Consider the following 25,177-nt stretch of genomic DNA (forward strand, 5'->3'; position numbering starts at 1 on the left):
GTCACCGTTGTTCCAGCAATATTTCTTATGCTCGTGGGGAGGATGTTGAACAACTGCGAACCTCTGATGTTTATACAGTGTTCTCTGATTGTGCCTATGGCACCCCGGCTCTTCACTGGTTCTATTCTGCATTTTCTTTCATGTCGTTCACTCCAGTACAGTATGTTGTTATTTTACTGTGTAGATTTGGGATCTGGCCCTCCAGTATCTTCCATGTGTATATTATTTTATATCTCTCTCGTCTTCTTTCTAGTGAGTACATTTGGAGAGCTTTGAGACGATCCCAATAATTTAGGTGCTTTATTGCGTCTATGTATACCGTATATATTCTCTGTATTCCCTCTATTTCAGCAATCTCTCCTGCTCTAAATGGGAAAGCGAGTACTGAGCAGTACTCAAGATGGGACAGCACAAGTGATTTGAAGAGTACAAACATTGTGATGGGGTCCCTGGATTTAAAAGTTCTCATAATCCATCTAATCATATTTCTGGCTGACGCAATATTTGCTAGGCTATGCTCCCTAAACGTTAGGTCGTCAGACATCATTATTCCCAAATCCTTAACACGCTGCTTTCCTACTATGGGCAAATTTGATTGTATTTTGTACCCTGTATTATGTTTAAGGTCCTCATTTTTACCGTACCTGAGTACTGTACCTGGAATTAATCACTGTTAAACATCATGTTATTTTCTGTTGCCCAGTCAAAAACTTTATTAATATCTGCTTGAAGTTTTTCAATGTCTTCAGCCAAGGTAATTTTCATGCTGATTTTTGTGTTATCTGCAAAGGATGATACGAAGCTGTGACTTGTATTTTTATCTATATCTGATATGAGAATAAGGAAAAGCAGTGGAGCAAGGACTGTACCCTGAGGTGCGGAGCTTTTAACTGCGCTTGGACTCGATTTTATATGATTGACTGTTACTCGTTGTGTCCTATTCGACAGAAAACTGAGTATTCAGCGTCCTACTTTACTGGTTATTCCCATTGACCTCATTTTGTGTGCTGTCACTCCATGGTCACATTTATCGAATGCCTTTGAGAAGTCCGTGTATACCACATCAGCATTCTGTTTTTCTTCTAATGCCACAGTGACTTTTGTCGTATTGGTCAAGTAGCTGTGAGAGGCACGATCTTCCTGCTCAAAATCCACGTTGGCCTGGGCTGTGAAGGTCATTAGTCTCCATGAAACTGGTGACCTGACTCTTAATCACTCTAATACTTTTATTATGTGCGACATTAGTGCAACTGGTCTATATTTCTTTGCCAATGCTTTGCTCCCTCCCATGTGTAGAGGGGATATGTCTACTACTTTAAGTACATCTGGTATCTCCCCCATGTCCAAGCTCTTTCTCCATACTATACTGAGTGCCTGTGCTACTGGCACTTGCATTTCTTTATAAATATTGAATTCCATGAATCTGGACCCAAACTGGAGATTATTTTTAACCCTCCCGGAGTGGGGGTTATTTTTTCTTGACTTCATTTCAACACAGAGTGACCTACAACTTTCACATATTTGAGTACGAATGCCGAACAATGTTTATTACAACATACAAGTAAATTCATGAATTAGAACTGCCTTATTCATTGTTGATAACTTCAACTTCAATTATATCTATAACTAGAATTTCAATTTACTTCAGTATCCAAAAATCTAGTTTCTGACCAATTCTCACCATTTTTACATATAGTGTGCACAGCTGTCTGTTCTACGACCCCCAATACAATTGATTTTTCATAAACTCTAAACGTTTGAGTTATAAACTTTTGTTGTCTAAATTTGTGCATATTTTAACTGCAATATTGACACTTTTTTTTTACAGTAACCTATACTGAAAACCTATATTCTAAATATATGAAAATGAAGATCAAATGCTATTCTGAGAAAATAATAACACCAAATGAATAGTTGGTGATACTTTATATTTTTGCAGCTGATTTCAAAATCTGAAGTTTTCAATATTCAATTTTATAATTATTTTATATTTCCTTGATAACTGCTTGATACCAGCTTGATGGGGTTCTGGGAGTTCTTCTACCCCCCAAGCCCGGCCCGAGGCCAGGCTCAACTTGTGAGAGTTTGGTCCACCAGGCTGTTGCTTGGAGCGGCCCGCAGGCCCACATACCCACCACAGCCCGGCTGATCCGGAACTTCTCTTAGAAAACAGTCCAGTTTTCTCTTGAAGATGTCCATGGTTGGTCCGACAATATTTCTTATAGTCACTGGGAGGACGTTGAACAACCGCGGACCTCTGATGTTTATACAGTGTCCTCTGATTGTGCCTATAGCACCTCTGCTCTTCACTGGTTCAATCTTGCATTTTCTTCCATATCGTTCACTCCAGTACGTTGTTATTTTACTGTGTAGATTTGGGACCTGGCCCTCCAGTATTTTCCATGTGTATATTATTTGGTATCTCTCTCGTCTCCTTTCTAGAGAGTACATTTGGAGAGCTTTGAGACGATCCCAATAATTTAGGTGTTTTATCTCGTCTATGCGTGCCGTATATGTTCTCTGTATTCCCTCTATTTCAGCAATCTCTCCTGCTCTGAATGGAGAAGCGAGTACTGAGCAGTACTCAAGGCGGGACAACACAAGTGACTTGAAGAGTACAATCATTGTGATGGGATCCCTGGATTTGAAAGTTCTCGTAATTCAACCTATCATTTTTCTGGCTGACGCAATATTTGCTTAGTTATGCTCCCTAAACGTTAGATCGTCGGATATCATTATTCCCAAATCCTTGACATGCTGTTTTTCTACTATGGGAAGATTTGATTGTGTTTTGTACCCTATATTATGTTTCAGATCCTCATTTTTGCCGTACCAGAGTACCTGAAATTTATCACTGTTAAACATCATGTTATTTTCTGCTGCCCAATCAAAAACTTTGTTGACATCTGCTTATAATTTTTCAATGTCTTCAGCAGAGGTAATTTTCATGCTGATTTTGTGTCATCTGCAAAAGATGACACGAAGCTGTGACGTGTATTTTTGTCTATATCTGATATGAGAATAAGGAACAGTAGCAGTGCAAGGACTGTACCTTGAGGTACAGAGCTTTTAACTGCGCTTGGACTCAATTTTATTTGATTGACTGTTACTCTGTGTTCTGTTTGACAGGAAATTGAGTATCCAGCATCCTACTTTTCCAGTTATTCCCATTGACCTCATTTTGTGTGCTATCACCTCATGGTCACATTTGTCGAACACCTTTGCAAAGTCTGTGTATACAACATCTGCATTTTGCTTTTCTTCTAGAGCTTCTGTGATTTTGTCATAGTGGTTGAGTAACTGTGACAGACAGGATCTTCCCGCTCTAAATCCATGTTGTCCTGGGTTGTGCAACTCATTGTTTTCCATAAAACTAGAAATTTGATTCCTAATCACTCTTTCAAACACTTTTATTATGTGTGATGTTAGTGCAACTGGCCTATAATTTTTTGCCAAGGCTTTACTCACCCCCTTGTGCAAAGGAGCTATATCTGCAGATTTAAGCGCTGCTGGTATCTCCCCTGTATCTAGGCTCTTTCTCCATATTACGCTGAGAGCTTGCGCTACTGGTACTTTACATTTCTTTATGAATATCGACTTCCATGAGTCAGGCCCAGGAGCTGAGTGCATAGGCATATTGTCAATTTCTCTTTCAAAGTCTTCCGAGTTTGTGGTAATATCCGTTATATTATCTGCAGCTTGAATGTCATTCATAAAGAAGCTGTCTGGGTCATCAACTTTCATGTTGTTTATTGGTGTGCTAAACATAGCCTCATACTGGCTTCTTAGAATTTCACTAATCTCTTTGTTGTCCTCTGTGTACGTACCTTCATTTGTAATTAACGGTCCAATACTGGTCGAGGTTTTTTATTTTGATTTTGCGTACGTGAAAAAATATTTAGGATTTTTCATTATCTCTTGTATAGCTTTCTGTTGCAATTCCATCTCCTCAGACTCATATGATCGCTTCAATGTTTGTTCTATTTCTTTGATCTCCCTGCTTAGGTTTATTTTCCTTGCTTGTGATAGTTGTGTCTGCCGAAGCATTTCACTTATTTTTTTCCTTCTCCTGTACAGTTGTCTGCGTTCTCTTTCTAGAGTGGTCCTCTTTCTGCCCCTCCTCACAGGCACGGGCTTCAAGCAGACCTTGTACGCTTCAGCTGTCAGTTGAGCTATTCCCTGTGTGGGAGTTTTGTTGCTTAGGACCGTCTCCCATTGAGTGGTTGCAAGGTCTACATTTATTTTTTCCCAGTCGATCCTCTTATTGTTGAAAATGAATTGATTGAATACTTCTCGCTTGTTGGGTCTCTTAGACCTACTACCGTTATTTATGCTAGTTCGCACTTCAATGAGCTTATGGTCTGAGTATGTAGTATCTGAGATTGTAATGTCTCTGATTAGTTCATCATTGTTTGTGAATAACAAGTCTAGTGTGTTTTCGTTCCTAGTTGGTTCTGTAATCTGTTGATTGAGCGAGAATTTGTCACAGAATCTCAAAATTTCTCTGACCTGTGGTTGGTTATTTCCTGGGTCATTCCCTGCTATGATATTTGTGTTTGCCATTCTACATCTTATACTTCTTAAATTGAAATCTCCAAGGCAGAGAATATCTGGAGCTGGGTTTGCTAGGTTATCAAGTATGTTCTCTATTTTGTGCATCTGCTCTGTGAATTCCTCAACCGTTGTATCTGGCGGTTTATATATTAGAATAATAATTAGGTTTAGTTTCTCTACCTTAATTCCAAGTACCTCTACCACCTAATTAGTTGAGTTTAGTAGTTCTGTGCTTACCAGGTCCTCTTTAATATACAGACCTACTCCTCCAGTTGACCTAGTTTTTCTATCACATCTATATAAATTATAATTTGGAATCCAGATTTCACCATCCATGTAATCTTTTTTATGAGTTTCCGTGAATGCCCCAAATATTGAGTTTGACTCTAATAGGAGGCCATTTATGAACTTAACTTTATTTCTTGACTTTGGCTTTAAACCTTGAATGTTTGCAAATATGAATGATTGCCCATATTGTGTGTCACTTCTGGAAGGTTTTGATAGTTCTCCCTCCTCTCTACCCTAACCCAGAGTGTGTTGTGGCAATGGTTTGTCCAGTTTTGGAAGTGATACAGGGGAGTGTCTCTGTGTAGTTGGGGGGTGTAGGATGTGTGAGCTTGATGACGAGCCGTAGTCCAGTCTTGGGCATTTCCCCCTCTCCATCCGTACTCCTGCCAGGTTTCTGCCTGTCTGTTTCTCCCTCTGTTTCTGCCTGCCTCTAAAAAATTTTCAGGGCTATTATATTGGACTTCCTCTCTTATATAGCTCTGTGTCCCTCTGACGTGGAAATCAGGGCAATGAAGATCATAGCATTTCCTCTCATTAACTGAGAGTTTGCATAGCTTAGGGTGAAAATATCTACACTCTGTATCAAAACGACATCTGCCCTTTCCTTGTTTTTCAAGTTACACTGGCATCATTTAGACAAAGTTGGAGCATTTTCCTAGTAGATTATGCACAAAACATTTGAAAGAGTTTCAAAAAATTTTAAACACTGAACTCAATGTCACACATACCTGGTTGATTTTTGTATCGTCATATGATGTCGATACATATGACATCATATGATGTCGATACATATGACGTCATATGATGTCGATACATATGACGTATCTCAGAATACATCATATGACGTTTTTGCAGTTTAAGGGTTAAACACTGCATTGGACAGGCGTTTGGGAGTCAGAGGCGGGTGTGCCACCCATTGTTGCTCACTTGGAACTGAGCCAGCCAACAGCCCTAGGACATTCTGGGAATTTTTTCCAAGATAGCTGCCACTCACTGGAGGTCCCAAGAGTCCATTTTGTACACAACCTACGGCGTGTTTGTTTTGAATGGGTACGAAATATCAAAAAGGTGTTTTCTCGGTTGGCGCAGTTTCCCACCGACCGAGTTTTCTCGGTTGGTACAGCCCAGTGGTTAACCCCTAAGCTGCTCTGGTCTATTTGGCTTTCAACACCCACAGGCACAAAAAAAAAAAATACTTCGTCTTATAAAAGTGTTCATTTGTGTTCCCTGATCACGGGAAAAATAATAAAAAAAATTGTAAGTGGCATATTTTGACCGCAATAGGATGGGGAAGTCTGGCAAAAAAAAAAAACAGCTTTGAATGTAATGAAACGCCATTTTCTGGATGAGACCCGGAGGCTACCTGGAGCTATACTGGGCTGATGTGCATATACTAGACCATGGTAATAGTCAATCGAAGGATTTCTAGGCCTACTGGGGACCAGAGCCAGAACCTGGCCCCCTTAACCCTTAAACTGCGCAACGCGCCTGCAGGCTCGCGTCTGGTTTGCGCAACGCGCCTCCAGGTATTTTGATTTTTCACGTTCCATTCAAAACTGGCGCGCGGTGATGCGGGTATGGTATGGGTGGGTGGGGGCCCCAGTGATCGTCCGCCATCTTAAAAAAAAATCCCAGCATGCCCTGCGGCCGTGGGGAGCCTCAGTTTCACGGCAGCAACCATGTCTGACGCATCCTCTACGAGCTCCCGCTCCACGGTGACCCGCGGTCATGGAAAACGACTCTCTGAGGAGGAAATACGCGATATTTTGTATGATGACGGTGCTCTGGATGATGACCTGGACTATGATCCAGATAAAGACCTAACTCAGAGATCTGATACGAGTGAGGAAGAGACAGAATTGGAAGATGTGGCGAGTGTGTGGGGTACTCGTGCCTCGCCCGGCCTGCCTCGCCGCCCTGGGTCAACACCATTATCATCACCACCATCATGTATGTCCCCACACGCTAGTAGTTTATTCAGTGATAGTACATGTGACGAATCTTTCTCGAGCTTCAGTGACATTGGCTCCGATACGAGTAGTGTGGACGACCCGAGTACGAGCAGTGGTGGTGTTACCAGGCGGGGTTTTGCTACCTCAGCAACACGCCGCGGCAGGCGGCAGCGTGCCTCACAGCATGTGGACAACGACAGTGGCCCCTCAACATCATTTATTCGTGATAGGTCTACAGTACGTAAATCTGCCTCAGCGCCTAGCATACCCTCACGCAGCTCCAGCAGAAGCAGCGGACGACGTAGCCGTAGTTTTGGTGCTCGTGGTGGTGTTGGCCGTGGTGTTGGCGCCAACACCAAACCCCCTGGTGTACTTGTGTGGGAGGATTGCATCACATTTGTCCCTCAAATACCAACATTTGATGATAGCGATTTTGGTGTTACACCATTATTCCCATATACTGGTGATGATATGGCAGACATGGAATATTTTCAGGCATATTTTGACAATGTATTCATGACGCATCTTGTGACTGAGACAAACAGGTTCGCTCACAGCCTCATAGACGAAGGCATTTTACCTGCCTCACGGCTCACACGATGGAAGGACACGACAATCGACGAAATGTACGTGTTTCTGGCACTCACCATGATGATGAAGCACTCTGAGAAAGCTGTCATCCAGGATTATTGGAGCAAAGACAGCCTTGTTCCATCGCCTGTGTTCAACCGGTACATGTTGCGTGATAGGTATCTCTTGATTCTCAGGTGCTTGCATTTCGAGAATAATGCAAATGAGGACAGACACGACAGACTGTGGAAAGTACGGAAGATGTTCAGTGACATGAGAGGGAAGTTCAGGGATTATTTTGTACCTGGACAGAATGTGGTTATTGACGAGTCGCTTGTACTGTTCAAGGGGCGACTGGCATTCAAGCAGTACATTCCATCAAAGTGGCACCGATTTGGACTGAAGTATTTTGTGCTATGCGACTGTGAGACTGGTATTGTCTTGGACATGATATTATATTCTGGTACAGACGTCGACATACCGGCTCAAGATGAACACGGGTTCTCTGGCAGTGTTGTAAAAACCCTGATGGAACCGTTGCTGAACAAGGGCATGTACTGTACACCGACAACTATTACACCAGCCCCTTATTGACCAGATACCTCCTTGCCCACAACACTGGCGTATGTGGCACTGTGAAGAGCCACAGGAAGGAAATGCCAGTGTTCGGTATAGGTATAGCCGTGGGTGAGTGCCAGCTGCGCAAGTGTGACAATACGCTGTCAGTGCGGTGGAAGGACAGACGCGAGGTGAATATGCTGACTACGATTCACACCGGTGCCATGTTGGACAGTGGGAAAGTCCACTTTCAGACACGCAACACCGTGTATAAGCCAGACTGTGTCATAGACTATAACGTGAACATGCGCCTCGTCGATAAGTGTGACATGATGCTTGGTGGAGTGGAGTGCGTGCGCAAGTCTGTGAAGTGGACTAAAAAGTTCTTCTTCCACCTGATGGATGTTGCAGTGCTCAACTGCTTCAATATGTACTTAGTCAAATCTGGCAGGAGACCGTCTATACGTATATTCAGTGCTGGTGTTGTGTCACAGCTGCTAGTAAAGTATGGCAAGGAGGGTTCTGTTGTACCGCGCGGAGTGCAAGCAACAATGCCACATGCAGCTCCAGACAGATTGAGGGGTAATGAGAACTTCGGAGTACATATGCTCGAGTATATGCCAGGCACAGCATCACGGGAGAAGGGTAAACGTGCCTGTATAGTATGCAGGAACACTACCCGCAGAGAACAGAAACGAAGATGTATCAGCACCTGGTGCGTGGAGTGCAAGGTGCCACTCTGCCCCGTTGGCTGTTTCGCAGCATATCACACACTCGCGGAGTACTGAGTGTGTTTATGGTGTGTGTATATAGTGTGTGATACTGTACAGTGTGTATATAAAGTGTAAATATAAATTTATTTGGCATGATACATTGGAAATTGTGCAGGATAAGTGAACTTGTTTGCGATGCACGTAACACAGTGTCTACGGACAGTACGGATGTTGTACTGCGATATTATAGTGTACGTGTTCATTATACATTGGATTGGCACATAAAAACAATGAAAATGTATTGGGAAATGTGCGCAATAAATGAACAAAAATATATTCGCAGCAAATCATTCGCGGGAATGATGACATCACGCCCCAACTTCCGGACCCCATAGCACCCAAAGTAAGTACAATTTCGAATTTTTTTTTACATACCCATACTCAGGGAAGGGTTTTTGACACTTTAAAATGAAAAAAGAATTTTTTCCAGAGAATTTATTTCCTGCGCACTGCGGGGGTGTCACATTTGGAGGCAACGCAGTTAGGGGGTTAAGAAAGCCACAAGGAGCAATGGCCTAAAGACACCCCCGTGTTATTGGAAGCCGTCTTTGTCTGCCATCTACCAGGTCAGGCACCCAGAAAGGTAGGAATTCCAACACAAACTATTGCTGGACAAAAATTGCAAACTGAAAACTGAACTAGCAAACAAAACAAGGAAACAAACATGACGTCACCACAACCGCCACGCATCCGTCTGCATAACCCCCCCCCCTCCCTGGGAGGGGAATGGGGGAGTCCCAGACCTCTACGCCGGCAACTCTCCTCAGTTCAGAGGCCGAGTATCAAAAACGCGAAAAACCGCCGACCAGGATGGAGGGAGGTATACCGGGAAGCCTCCGGGTCTCGTCCAGAAAATGGTGTTTCATTACATTCAACGCAGGTTTTCTGTGGAGAGCCCCTTTGGCTCCCTGGAGCTACCTAACCAAAGATAAGAAAAGGGACTTACACTGGATGCGGTCGTCACTTGCTCCTCAACTTGTAGTCGAAACAACTGGCCACAACCTGCGACTCAAGGCTATACATGCCCGAGAACGGCCAGGAACATTAAGAAGGTACCAAGCAGCTAGGACCCTGTTCGACCTCTAAAAGCCCTGTGCCTGAATGATAGGCCATGACATATTACTAAAAATAGCAGCCAAAGCCGCAAACTTACGAACGGCGTGGGCACGGGGATAGACTGCAGGCTGGCTGGACTGAATAATCCTGCGGACAACCTGGGAGACCCGCACCCTGGAATAGGGAAAAAGGGAAACCGGGTCAACCCAAAGCATGTTCTCTGCCACAGAGGCCATGGGGTGCAAATAACAGCGAAGAGCCACAACCCGACACAAAACATGATGCACCCCCGGCCGAACCAACCAAGCATCAACAACCCAAGGACCCCTTCAGAAAGCAGCAGACTCATTCTTTGTAAGAAAAGAAGGAGAGTGGTTACAAACAAAGAAACGACCACCAGGACTGAAAGAGCAGAAACCCCTGCACCGGAGAAGAGCATGAAGCTCTCCGACCCAACCCCCAGAGGCCAATGCCAACAACAAGACAGTCGTAGAAAACAGTCCTGAACCGAGGGGGCCACCACAAACCAAAGAGAAGAGAGAGAAGAGAGCACCCACTCCAACGACCAAAATGGCTCAGGCGGCGCATGAGCAGGCTGGAGGTGAAACAAAGCCCAAGTAAGCTTGCGTAATGAAACACAAGTGACATCCATCCCAAATGCAAGTTGCAGCGGCTCCGCCAGCAACACACGATACGAGGCGACAGTATTTGGCATAAGACGACGGTCCTGAAATAACCAAGAAATTAAGGCCAAAACAACCTGACCAGAAATCTGAGACAACTTACGACGAGACAAAGTGCCGAAAGGAGCGCCAGAAAATTTCATACTGCTGTTGAGACGAAACTCGCAGATGGGACACCCTCAAATAAGCTACTTGATCACCAAACAAGTGGAGATAAACCCGCGTAAAAAAGAACAGATGCGAAGATCAGAGAAGATCGAACCAGTCACGTACTGGACCGGACTAATCTGCTGAAGGAGGCAGAGCCGCGGGAAGACCCTCAAGTTCGGACAGCGAGCAAGAAGCGCCTGAAACCAGGGCTGGGCCGGCCACCAAGGAGCCAGAAGGACTCTTCCCCTGGTAAGTGTCTTGATTCTAAGCAAGCCAGGACCTGGAGTAACAACCGAACCGGTGGGAAGAGGTACAGGTAACCCCACCTGTACCTTTCCAGCCGATCAGCTGGAAGGCATTGACCCCGACGCCCTCGCAGGCTGGGAAGGGTGCCACATACACTGGTAGACGCCTCGACCACGCCAATGTGAAGAGGTCCACTTTTAGGTGCCCGTCCAACCGGCAGAGCCAACTGAACAAGTCAACGTTGACCGTCCATTCCATGGATAGGGGAATGAACCAAGACAGGCCATCCACCAGGACGTTTGGCACCCCCTGAAATGTGAACCGCCATGAGAGCCAAACCTCGATAACTCAGCAGACGAGTCACCTGTAGCGACCAGCCCCAAAGAGCCAAGGACCGCATCGAACTCCCCGCGGTTCAGACAGTGAACCACCGAGAAGCAGTCTGAATGGAGCTGGATTGTTCCTCAGCGAGCAACACGAACCCTCTTTAGTGAATGCCACACCACCGCGAACTCCCGCGCCATGCTGAGAGCCCGATGGAAGGCCAAACCCCACCGACCCTGGTTGGTCTGAGGAGCACTGGTCACGAAATCCCAGCCGAGAAACGAGGCATCCTCAAACACATCGAACGAGGGCTTTGGGAGGCATCAGGACACAGAACCCCGAAAAACCCTCAGAGGAAACTGGCGACGCAGCAACTAACACAAGGCTCCCGGGATCCAAACCCAGTGATCACAAGAGCGGCAGAAGGGATGCCCCCAAAGAAACCAGAACAACCGCCGAAGCCAGGTCTGACCTCGCAGGTAGACCAGCACGGCAAAGATCAGGCTCCCGCACTGCCACCTGAACAACTAACATACCTACATACCCGCCACAGCCCAGTTGGTCCTTCACGTTTTTTAGAAAACAGTCTAGTTTTCTCTTGAAGATGTCCATGGTTGTTCCGGCAATATTTCTTATAGTCGCTGGGAGGACGTTGAACACGCAAGGTGTCAGATCCAAACCAGAAGGAAGGCAACGAAAGCGGTAAGCCTGTCGCCCCACGACAAAACTGAGCCAGTCCCTGAACCTCGGATGAATCGGGACGTGCCAATACGTGTCCCGGAGGTCCAGAGACACCATCCAGGCACCAGGCGCCAAAAGCAGCCAGACCTGAGATAGAGTGGTCATCCGAAAGGAGAAGGAGGGGCAAAAGACCCAGGGGGATCAGACAGGACAAGTCCAGTATAAATCGCAGATCTGCCCAGTCCTGTTTCGGAACTGAAAACAGGCGGGAAACCCAATCCAGGATGACCTGACATATTGCAAAGGAAGAGGCCCACCCTTCCAGCCCCAATCACTGCGAAGGAGAAGGAACGACCCAACTCCCGCAGGCCGGAGAAAATGATCCGAAATGACCACGAATCGTGGGACCAGGCGTGAGCCTTACCCTCATCGCCCTGTCAACGGAGCAAATCACGAAAGGGCAGATGACCCCTACGAGAGCCCGACAGACGCTCACGAGCAATCACTGTACCAACGACTCTGCAGGAAGGGCCAGTCCCAAATCTGGCACTACTGGCTTACGATGACCGAAGGAACCCCAAGACCTGGTGTGACCCTCCAAGGCAGGACCACCACGGTCCCCCCACCCCCTGCCCTCCGGAGAACCAACAAGTCCAACAGGCCGGCAACTAGACGAAGCCGCCTGCAGAAAATGCATGACCGCAAATTCTGCAAACAGCAACGGACAAAAAGGGGATGAAAACGTGTGAGCCAGGGGCCCAAGGCAATTCTAAAGAATGGACGAGCACCACCTGTCAGCACACAAGGTGAGAAACAAAGAAGAGACACCGCCTTCCTCAGAAACAGCGCATACAACTTCAACAAGGCAGCCGATGCCCGAGTTGCCGAAGCAAGCACACCGGACACTGGCCCAGAACCCAGTTCCTCCACACCCACCCTGAGCCAATTCGAAGACAGCTTCAGCAGGGAAAAGAAGCCCAAGACCGAAGCCAAGTGCCCACGGGTGTGCAAATCCTCGGCCACCAGGGATGCCGAAAGAGAGGGAACCTGCACGTGAGGCCACACCTGGCCGACATCATGAGGAAGGATAAGGGCGAAAAGCAAGCATTGAGGTGCTCCAACTCACCCCCCCCCCCCCCAAGTAAATCTGAATGACCATAGTCAACTCCCACCATTCAAGTGTACAGTCAGACAGAAAGAATGCCAAGCCCCCAATGAAAAGAAAAGGCAGTCTGCCAGCCAGGAAGACTCCAGCACCTCGTAATGCACCCAATAAGGAAAAGAGGGCCCAAACTTAAAAGAAGAAGTCTTCATTATCAAGGCAGAATCCGGGTCTCGCAGGAGGTAAGCGGCAAGGGCCTCCCACACCTTCCTCGGTGGGATGCAAGAAGTTAAAAACCTCTGGAATGAGGGAACTGAAGAACCCAAGGGAATTCGGAACCGAACCCGGAGACCTTACCTTGAGCTGATTGCGGGGCTTAGCGATCCCGCTGCCCGGTCGTTGACCAGGCCTCCTCGTTGCTGAACTGGTCAACCAGGCTGTTGGACACAGCTGCTCGCAGCCTGACGTACGAGTCACAGCCTGGTTGATCAGGTATCCTTTGGAGGTCTTTGTCAAGTTCTCTCTTGAACACTGTGAGGTCGGCCAGTTATGCCCCTTATGTGAAGTGGAAGCGTGTTGAGGATTCGAACGGAGGAGTCGAACTCAAAACAAATCATACAGGGGGGGGATAGGAAAACCCCTCCCCCCTGTAACAACAAGCCCTGCACAGAGGATACCAACACCCAAGCAGGGTCAATTGGAGCCCAAGCCTCCCCAAGTCAACTCCTCCTTAGCCCCGGAATCCTCCATGTCAGGACCCGGGGACGAGCCGTCCTTCAAACGCTCTGCCTCTGGAGAAAAAGCAGAGTCCACCGGAAAAGCAGGAATGAAGGGGGCCCGCTGCCGCGACCCAAAAGCTCCGGCAGTAGGAACAGGCTCGAATGCCTCCGCCACCGATCTGGAAGGGGCAATCCCCAAAGCAGCCCGAGTCTCATTACCAGGTATAATCAAAGTGGGGCAGCTGCGGGGCATCTGCAAAGGCAATCAACCTCGTGCGTTACTGCAACCTAAACCTCGCATGCAACGCTAAAGCTGCCTGCACCAGAATATCAGTCTCAGTGGACTGGGTGAATGGAGTACAAGCAAAGAACACCACTCGCAGCACTCAGGGTCAAAGGCCCCAACAGGTAGCATGGCGAAGGCAGATGGTGAGTGTCACCCTGAGACAAGGGGACAGAGCAACCTTCAAACTAGCAGAAGGCAAGGTGGAACTCAGAGGTCTCCTCTATTGAACCAATGAGCACCAATGGGGGTTTACAGGGGCCCTTAGGCTGACTGCTAAGGGAAGCCCAGACAAGGTACTGCTAACCGGGTATCCCGTGGAGGTCTGGGACCCCCCCCCCCCATCCCCCTCCCGGGGAGGGAGGGGGGAGTTGCGCCGACGGATGTGCGGCGGTTGTGGTGACGTCATGTTTGTTTCCTTGTTTTTGACTGGGGAGTTCTGTTTGCTAGTTCAGCTTTCGGTTTGCAATTTTTGATCAGCAGTAGTTTGTTTTGGAATTCCTACCTTTCTTGGCACCTGACCTGGTAGATGGCAGACAAAGACTGCTTCCAATAACACAGGGGTGTCTTTAGGCCATTGCTCCTCATGCCTCTCTTGAGGGGGGCCAGGTTCTGGCTCTGGTCCCCGTTAGGCCTAGAACTCCTTTGACTGACTGTTCCCATGCTCTAATATATACACACATCAGCCCGGTATAGCTCCGGGGAGCTGAAGGGGATCTCTACAGAAAGAGGCACTGACAGAGCAAGCGCCGGAGAACTGCTCTGCCCCAGCTGTCAGGTGGCAGTTGCCACAGAGATGGTATTACCTAATTATTTCAATGTCTGATTGATTTTTTCTTAGTTTTTTTGCAATACTATATATTCAATAGTGTGTAGTCTGATATATTTATATAATAAAATGTGTGATTCATTGCTGTTCTCAAAATTATGGTGTTCATATTATTGATTCAATTTTTATGTTCATAAAACAATGAACAAATACTTTTGCAGTTATTACACTATATACACAGGTTATAGATAAGTATCTGCATGTTGTGTTCACCATAACGAACCACTAAGTTGATATAGTGAGTCAAAAAGCAATGGGAAGTAGCCACCACACACCAGCCAGCCAGCCACTCGCCACCACTCCCTTCCTCACCTTACCTCACTCACCAACGTCCTCCTCCCACCATACTGTTTTTGCTTTTATTCACTATATACTGACGTTACATATAAGTATCTGCATGTTTTGTCCACCATAGCAAATCACTAAGCTGGTATAGTAAGTGCAGACAGCAACAGGTGGCCACACAGATTCGGTAGATTACGCTACAGTCCTCCCACCCTCAACATTATTCCTCTCACAGCACAGTGCAAATTATCACAACAATTCTGCTAATATCAGAATCCGGGTCATTTATATAAGTCAGGGTCTTCTGTAATATTATCATAGCTAAATAATACCAGTTACATATATATTTTAACATTTTTAGGCGATGCTGTGGTCACAAGTTGAACAGCAGTGCTGTGAGCTCATGCTACATGCACCAGCCTTGGTTGCTCACTCAGTACTGAGGCTCTCACACCCAGGAATGTTGCCCACGATTTTTTTTTAATGGCGTCTGTTTACAAGTGCCCTGAGGAAGGTGATATGAACCCCATGTATCTGTGGGCTGTTTAAATCTTGCGTAGTACTCCAAAACTTCATATGCAGTGATGCGCACTTTTGCATCAGTTACTCAAAACTTCATATGCAGTTTTGCGCAGTTTAAGGGTTAAGGCCGTGCAGTAAGGTGGGATTAAATCAGAGGAGAGGTGGAATGAATGAGCTCACGCTAGTTTCGTGAATTTTCTATCCTTTGTTTACATTGCTGAAGGAGTTTATTTTGTGGTTTTGAGCCTGCAGTCTCGCTTCTAACCAGTAGCGGTCAGTTTTGTCTCCCTGATTATCTGGGTGCCTTCCCTCGAGGTAGCAGACATGAATAAATTCATAGAAATGTTATCATACGTGCCACTGCTCCCAGCACCTCTTAAGAATGGGCCAGGTTCTGGCTCTTGATTCTTGTAGGCATAAAAGAACTCTGAGACTGATGGCACTTAGTAGTTTAGCACTGTAGTAGTACAGTAGCTTCAAGACGCCATGAGGGGGCTTCCCAGAAATTATACCTCAAATTTGGTTCATGAAAATAAAACAAAAAATCAGAGTTGAATATAATGAAACACCATTTTCTGGGCAAGACCCGGAGACTCCCCGGAGCTATCCAGGCTGATATGTATATCATTAGACTTTGGCATCAGTCCGTGTGGATGGGGTTCTAGGGCCTACCGGGGACCACGAGCCAGAACCTGGCCCCCTCAGAGAGGCACAAAAGCAGTGGCCTATAGAAATGCACATGTGATTTGGAGCATTCTATGTCTGCCATTGACCTGGCCAGGCACCCAGAAAGGTAAGCACCTCAAAACAAATCCCTATTCTGGTTAAAACAACGAAAAGACAAACAAATGGACAGAACTCCCGACCAACAAAACAAATAAAAACAAGCAAACGAGCATGACGTCGCACGTGCCACGCCACTTGTCTGCGCAGCTCCCCCACTTCCTGGGAGGGGAAAGTGTGAGCCCCAGACCCACCGCACCGGCGATCCAACCACAAGTTTTTAGGTTGGATATCAAACCCCACAAAAAAAAAAAAAAAAAACGACCTATTGCCGGGAAGCCTCCAAGTCTCTCCCAGAAAATGGCGTTTCATTACATTCAACACTGATTTCCTGGGGGAAGCCCCTTCTGCTCCCCAGAGCTATCTACCCAAAGACAAGGACAAAACAGGGACAAACCCGGAAGGCGGAAACCACGCGCCCGAAACCTGAAAGCAAAACAACCAACAACACCTAGACCCCCGTGGACGACCTGAGAGACCCAAACCCTGGAACAGGGATGAAGGGAACCCGAGGCAACCCAAAGGGTGTCCATGGCCACAGAGGCCGTAGCACACAGGCAAAGGCTGAGAGCCACGACTGGATACAAGAAGACGCACCCCTGGCCAACCCAACCAAGCTGCAACAACCCCAGGGATCCCACCGGAAAACAGCCATCCCAACCTCGCCAGAACAGAAGAAACGGCTGCAAACAAACCAATCAACAGAACCCAAAGGAACAGTAACGTCTGAGAAACAATCCCGAACCGAAGGGGGGGGGGAGCCACAACAAACTGAAGGAGAGAGAGAGAGAGATAAGAGAGCACGTTGTCCAAACACCAGGATGGCTCAGGTGGCGCATGAGCAGGCCGGAGGTAAACGACGCTCGAGACAGTCCGTGAAACGATGCTAAAGGAACACCAAAACCGAAAGCAAGCCGTAGCTGCTATGAACCTACGGCCAGCGACGCACAATACGAGGCGACAGTATGCGGCATAAGAGGACAATCTCGAACAGCCACGAGAGAAAGGACAAGACCACCTTAACAAAAAATACAGTATACTGTACCTACGAAGAGACAAAAAGAAAAGAAAAGGAAGGACTTCCAGTAAACCACATACTGCCCCTTAAGACAAAGCACACAGGTGAGACACCAACTAAGCTACAGGATCACCAACAGATGGTGAAAGATGCGAGTCAAAATCACCAGACGCGAAGACTCAAGGAGAAGACTAAACCAGCCACGTAATGGACCGAACCGAGCAAATGAAAGAGGCAGAGTCATGGGGAAAACCCCTGGGCAGACACTGAGCAAGCAGTGCCTGAAACCAAGGCTGTCAGGGAACTGGAGGGAATGTCCGCCAGAGCACCAGGAACCCGAACCCAGCTAGACAGGAAAGAACCAAATCCCTGGAGAGCAGACACACCCCGTCCGGGAGGAATCCCCTCGGGACCCCCGAAGGTCCAACAAGACTGACAATGAACGACAACGTGAAGAATCTGCATGCAGAAACTGCCCAACTGCAGACTCCACAAACACCAAGGACAAAATGGCGATGAAAACCTAAGAGCCAGGGACCAGGCAGATTCCAACGAGGAAGCGAGCACCATTAGCCAGCACGTGAGACCTTAAGCGAAAAACTGACACTGCAACCCGCAGGATCGGTGCAAATAGCTTCAGCAATGCAGACGACACATGCTCTGCCGATTTATGAACAAGAACTTAGAATGTGTGTTGCACGAATCAAAACTTTACAGTATATAAAATTAAGACAAATAAAAGCCCTGAGCTAGGATTGCAAATCCTAGCTCCTCAAATCCTAGCTAATGACAATGAACCGTAGGGAGCAGGTGTGGTGGAATGGAGAACTACACCCACCTGCAGACATGTCAACACATCGGTTTGTAGTGTTATATAAGGAGAAGATTAAATAACATAGTTCCATAATTGAACACCGGGTCTGTTCAAGATTGGGGAACTGAACATGCACCGAGCACGTACCGAGTCCAGCCGAGCACTATTGGTATTATTATCATTATAGCCAATATGCACATACCAAAAACACAACAATGTGTATTACAAAGGTCTGAAATATGTAAATATGCAAGTAAAGGACCTTAAACATGGTCCAAACACTGGTGTCTAGGAATAAGAGAGTATATTCAATATGAGGAACTAATATGACTTAGTTAGCAATTGGTAACATAACGTATATGATCAATTACATATACAGAGAGATTCCAATGTATATAAAGGGTTCAGTCAGGCACTGAATGACGTTCAATGAATGAGTGTCCAGATAGCATTGAAAAGATCCAGTCGCTGAAAGATTAAATCAAAACTTACTGAAATTTGGGGCTGTGCCCCACAGGGTAACGATTAACAATATACAGTATATGGATAATTAAAGGGTATGTGAAGATGCATGCAACTTGGCCAATCAACATACCACAAAATATACCCATCACTCATTCAAAAACCTAGAACCAGTGCCTAGCCGATGGCGTCGCCCGACTCTCTTGTTGAGCGTAGGCACTATAGCGTTATATCACAGCTTAGCTGTGTAATATTCCGGGAGAATTGCTAGTAGATTATGTCCAGAGGTGCATCTGCAGAAGGAGAAGATTAGACGTGGTGTAGAGGTGGAAGCAGCGTCACTGTAAGCCATGACACCCTTATTTAGAGAAAAGTACTAGGAATTTTCCCGATATATATAGTCAAGAACTCCTACCCTGCATCTAGGGGAGCTATGACTGGTAATATAAGATTAGGAAGTGCGGCGTATTACCAGTGATAAAAGGCACGGAACACCAACACGTGTACACTGTCCAGAAACAAAACAATCTCCCTCGGACCACGCCCAGGACGCATAAGGACCAAGCTGGCTACTCCCATCATTCAGGGAGGGTATCCTAAAATGTTTATTCATTAAATATAGTACTGAAAAAAGAGAAGGTGCACGGAGTACCATCGATATTTACAAAGGATGGGAGGGAATCCTCACCGGAAATCAACAGAAGTTCCAATAGTTTTAATTAACGAAGGTCTTCTCGAACCTTTGAGAACCTCGACAATCCAGCACAAAATCATGTAGGGTCATATGGGCCCAGTGCATACGCGACCAATGGTCATGAAGGATCCAGTGGACAAGGAATCAGAAACGATTCTGACATTATTCTGACATGATTGTGATATGATCTTGAAAGAATACATGTCCTATATAATAATGTTAAGAAAGTGGGTAAAATTACCCACAGGAAGGATGGAGCCAAAGGACCCGCAGGGACACGGAACCAAACCCTGGGAGGAATTGAACCCAAATCCAACTTGTACTCAGAGGGAGCAAAACCCTACTCCTTGTAACAGAAAGCTCCGCTCTGAGGGCTTGAAAACCCAGGTGGGGTCCAATGGGGCACACGGCCCTCATGTCAGCTCCTTCTCAACTCCGTGAACCTTCATGTCAGGCCCCCGGGGGCGAGTCCTCCTCCAAAGCCAGTCTCCGAAGAAAAAACTGGGACAGCCGAAAGAGCATGACGAAAAGAGGCCTACTGGTCAGACCCCGACGCTACGGCTGGAGGAAGAGATTCGAATGCCTCCGTCGCCTTCCCGGAAGGGGCAACCAACAAAACTGCCTTAGTCTCAGAAACCTCTATGCCCTGCCCCGATTCCGAGGCCCGCAGACGCTTCAGAGCCGGAAGCAAGGGGTTGGGGGGGGGAACAGCATGAACCACAGCAAGGGGAAAAACGAAGGGGGTGCGGACTGAACCAAGGCTGAAGCAACCAACACCCCCAAGTCCAGGTCACTATAAGCAAAGTGGGGAAGCTTCAGGGTATCCAGGGAAACAACCAACCAAAAACGTTGCAGCAGCCTATACCAAGCATGCAACGCCTGAGCTGCCTGCACCCGAATAATGTCATCAATAGATTGGTTGAATTAAGTCGCAAACAAGCAACAGTGCTCGCAGGACTCTGGGTCGAAGGTGTCACCAACCCAACAAGCGGCATGAAGGAGGCAAAAACAATGAATGTCGCCCTAAGACAAGGGGACAAAGCAACCCCAAACTCGCACAAGGCGAAAGAAGACCCAGGGATCGGACCTCGTACGACCCAGCAGGGATTCCCAAGGCCCCTACACTGGTATCGCTAAGGGTAAGCCCAGGTGGGGAACTGCTAACCGGCGCCCAAGTCTACCAAACTGCTAAAGCTGAACCTAAAGGACGCATCCATTCACGGGGGCTAAGCAGGGGGGTACTACCAAACACAGGTCAAAACCCTAACATAACAGGAGCAAGGGACACAAAGGCCAAAACAAAAATTAAAAAAAAAACAGCAAGAGGGATAACATACCCAGGAGGAACAGAGCAGGTCTCTGAAATAGGTGAAAACTAGCTGCGCAGTACCCCATGCCCCACCAGTGCAAAAACTACCACTTACCCCAAGTTAAATAAAGGAGGAAACCCCCCCAACACACTCGGGGCGGTCAATCACCAAGCAGCAAAATACCAACAGAGGAAGACCCCAAGGTGACTTGTGGAAGATAACCCCAAGCCCCAAGGGCGGTACTTACAAGGCACTCAGGAAAGGGAACCCTATGCACAAGCAGCCTGAGTACCTGTGAATATTACTCCCAGCTCGCACGCCACCATAAGAGCAGTACTGAACACAAGGTACAGCACAACAAGAAAGAATCTGGAGCTGGAGCCACACAACCGAGCCACAATCACATCAGCCTAAGAACTGATCCATCTTGAGGTTATTTTGAGATGATTTCGGGGCTTTTTAGTGTCCCCGCGGCCCGGTCCTCGACCAGGCCTCCACCCCCCAGGAAGCAGCCCGTGACAGCTGACTAATACCCAGGTACCTATTTTACTGCTAGGTAACAGGGGCATAGGGTGAAAGAAACTCTGCCCATTATTTCTCGCCGGCGCCTGGGATCGAACCCAGGACCACAGGATCACAAGTCCAGCGTGCTGTCTGCTCGGCCAACCGGCTCCAACCGCTGATGGTTGGATCGCCGACATAGTAGGTCTGCGGTTCCCCCTTTCCCCTCCCGGAGAGGGGAAAGCTGCGCAGACATGCAGCTTGTGTGACGTTATCCTTGTTTGCTCGATTTCATTTGGGGAGTTCTGTCCATTCGTTTGTCTATTTTCGTTGTTTTAACCAGAATAGGGGTTTGTTTTGAGGCGCTTACCTTTCTGGGTGCCTGGCCTGGTCGATGGCAAACATAAAATGCTCCAAATCACATGTACATTTCTGTAGGCCATTGCTCCTCGTGCCTCTCTGAGGGGGCCAGGTTCTGGCTCGTGGTCTTTAGTAGGCCTAGAACTCCATCCACACTGACTGATGCCAAAGTTTAATTATATACATATCAGCCTGGATAGTTCTGGGAAGCCGAAGGGGCTTCCCCAGAAAAATGTTTAAAAATTTAGCTACTGTACCTCTATGCAAAGCTTTGTTTATATTTGATGCAAAATAGCAAATTTATTGTCATATCTTTTAGATATTTTGAGATTTGAAATAAGCTAATAATACACAGTGAGCTCTGACCTTCCATTTGGTCTGTAGTGCACATCTGGCAAAATAAACTTTTAACTTACCTGTTTCTCCTGATGCTGAAATCTTCTCATCATTTAAGAAAGCCCCCTGACCTTTAATTGCTGTAAACATCTGTTCCAGTACTGGGTTGTACACAATACCTATTTCAGCTTCTTTATTTACCCATAAAGCCACAGAGATGCAAGTATATGGGAAACTGTGAACGAAGTTCATTGTCCCATCAATAGGATCAATAATCCAAGTTGGTTCATCTGTAAGGACACATTTTTCTCCAGCAGCCACAGATTCCTCACCAATGAATCTATGAAAAGAAATATAAATTAATTAATGATTAAAATAAACTGTAATCAGTAAACATTTTGCCACAGTCAGCAAAATTTAAAATGTTGGTTGAAATCATGAACACCTAGATTACCACCAGGTATAGTAAATAAATAAATATGCAGATGTAAGTGTATTTCAGGGAGCCCCCCTCAATAGCTCCTGTTGCTGTAGCACTGGGGCTGCCAAGACTAAGAGAATGGCACCAGGCCTCTGAGAAACCATTTGAGTCTACTGGAAGACAGGACCAGAATTTGGATCTCTGCCGTTAAGGCAGCTCAACACTCAAGAGATCATCCCAAAACTGAGAAACAATTACAAAAAAATATAAACATTTCTAAACAAGTAACAATTGAATGGAGTTATTATTTACCCCTAAGCTTCTCTGTGCTATTTGACTTTCAACACTCAACAGGCGCAAAAAAAAAAAAAAAAAAAAAAAAAAAAAAAAAAAAAAAAAAAAAAAAAAAAAAAAACAGCGTTGAATGCAATGAAACGCCATTTTCTGGGTGAGCCCCGGAGGCTCCCTGGAGCTTATCGGGCTAATGTATGTTATATTAAACCGGGACATTAGGTAAGGATTTCAGACCTACCAGGGAACAGCGCCAGAACCTGGCCCCTTCAGAGAGGTTTCAGGGAGCAATGGCCCTGGAAAACCCCCTTTATGGTTGGGGTTTTCCTTATCTGCCATCGACCGGGGTTAGGCACCCAGAAAGGTAGGCATAACAAAACAAATCCCACATGGTAAAAAACTAAAACAGAAAATCGAACAGAGAGGTAGAAACTCCCTACAATCCCAAGGAAACAAGCAAACAAATAAACATCACACTTTACTGCCGCGCCGATCGTCCGTGCGGCCCTCCCGCCACGAGAGGGGGAGGGGGGAGCCCCAGACCTTACCACGCGGCTGCCTAATATCAGTTCGGAAGCTAAGCTTCAACCAACGCGAAAAACCGCCGATCGGTGGGAGGGAGGGTTGCCAGGGAGCCTCCGGGGGCTCACCCAGAAAATGGCGTTTCATTACATTCAACGCTGGTTTTCTGTGGGGAGCCCCTACGGCTCCCTGGAGCTTCATACCCAAAGAGAAGGAAGAGAAAGGGCTGACCCAGGAGGCAGCCGCCACAAACTCTACAACGCGAAGCCAAGACAACAGGATGCAACCTGCGACCCAAGGCAACAAGAATGCACAGGAGCAGACATGCACACAAAGAATGGGCGGCCAGGAACCTGTGCGATCCTCAAATCCTTGCGCCCGAAATGAGCCCTAGACGTTACCAACACAGCAGCGAAAGCTGCAAATGTACAAACAGCATGGGGCACAAGGCTAGACCGCAGGCTGGAAGACTTAAAAACGCCGCGGGCGACCTGGTAGACCCGAGCCCCGAAACAGGGAACGAGGGGAACCGGATCAACCCAAAGCGCATCCCCAGACATGGCACGCAGGTAACGGCAAAGAGGCGCAACCGGACAACACAGGACGCACCCCCCTGGCCGAACCAATCAAGCATCAAGAACCCAAGGACCCCTCCGGAAAGCAGCCGTCTCAACCGTCGACAGAAGGACGGAGAAAGGCTGCAAATGTACAAATCTACCATCAGTACCAAAGAGCAGAAACCACTGCACCGGAAGAGCCGGAAGCTCTCTGACCCGACCCGCAGAGGCCCATGCCAACAAAATATGGCCTATGAAAACCAAACTTGAACCGCAGGGGCTACCACAAACTGAGGAGAAGATGAGAAGAGGGCACCCTGATCAAGAACCAGGACGGCTCAGGCGACGCATGACCAGGCCAGAGGTTAAACAAAACACGAGAAAGCGTACGGAACAAGGCAGATGAGACGTCCACCCCGAACGCAAGCCAGAGCAGCTCCACCAGCACCGCACAAAACGAGGCGACAGTAAGAAACGTCAAATAACTGAAGCCCTGAAAACCCAAGAAAGGACAAGACAACCTGAAGCGAAAGAGAAGACACCCTACGAAGAGCAAGAAAAAAGGTGCATAGAAACACCAGGAACGTCATACTGTCGCCGAGACGAAATTCGCAGGTGGGACACCATCAACGAAGCCACCTGATCACCATAGAGATGGTGATACCCATGTCAAAATACCAGACACGAAGAGCCGAGGAGAAAGCCAAACCAGTCACGTACAGGACCGGTCCGACCTGCCGAAAGAGGCAGAGCCGCGGGAAAACGGCCCGGGTTCGGACACCTATCAAGCAGGGTCTGAAAATAAAGCTGGGCCGGCCACCAAGGAACCATGAGGACTACTCTCCTCAGGAATGGACTAAAACTGAGCCATAACCCGAAGCAACAGCTGGACCGGGAGAAGAGGAACAGGTACCCCCACCTCGACCAGTCCTGCCGAAAGGCATCCACTGTGAACGCCTCGCAGGTGGGTAAGGGCACCACATAGAATGGACGACGCCTAGACCACGTCGACACGAAGATGTCCATGGCCAGGAGTCCATACATCTAGCAGAGCCAACGAAACGAGTCGGCAACGACTAGCCAATCCATGAACAGAGGAATGAACTGAGACAGGCTGTCCGCCAGGACGTAGGACACACCCTGGACATTAACCTCACGGTTAGCTAAACCCCGAGAATCCAGCAAATGAGCCACTCAAAGGGACCAACCCCAAAGGTCAAACACTCATAAGAAACCCTGTGTTTCCGGCAAAGAACCGCCAGAGAATAGTCCGAATGGAGCTGGATGGTAGAGCACCGAGTGACCTGAACCCTCCAAAGCGCAAACCAGACAGCCACAAACTCCCGAACCATGCTGTGAGCCCGACGGATGAACAGGCCCCACCATCCCCGGCCGAGAGATGACCCGTCCGTGAGAACAGAGCAACCCTCGAACTCTCACAAAGCGAGGGGGGGGGACTTGGGTCACATCCATTGGACCCACGCACCCTCATGGGGATTCCCAGGGTCCTGAGACGGAACTCTCCTTTCCTGG

General features: G+C 47.3%; 1 protein-coding gene across 9 annotated transcripts in view; it reads right to left on the reverse strand.

The window, feature by feature from the left end:
- LOC138370587 (inositol monophosphatase 1) overlaps nucleotides 1–25,177 on the reverse strand; it is a 275,313-nt gene that overhangs the window by 221,110 nt on the left and 29,026 nt on the right. For all 9 annotated transcript variants that reach the window (XR_011230154.1, XR_011230153.1, XM_069334999.1 and 6 more), the window contains exon 3: nucleotides 21,934–22,193. Coding sequence is in view for 7 of the 9 variants with exons in the window: in XM_069334999.1 (XP_069191100.1) it covers nucleotides 21,934–22,193 (260 nt within the window). In the remaining 2 variants the exon portion in view is untranslated. The remainder of the gene's footprint in view (nucleotides 1–21,933; nucleotides 22,194–25,177) is intronic.

This window comes from Procambarus clarkii, chromosome 32 (genome assembly GCF_040958095.1).
Source record: "Procambarus clarkii isolate CNS0578487 chromosome 32, FALCON_Pclarkii_2.0, whole genome shotgun sequence".
Classification (NCBI taxonomy): domain Eukaryota; kingdom Metazoa; phylum Arthropoda; class Malacostraca; order Decapoda; family Cambaridae; genus Procambarus; species Procambarus clarkii.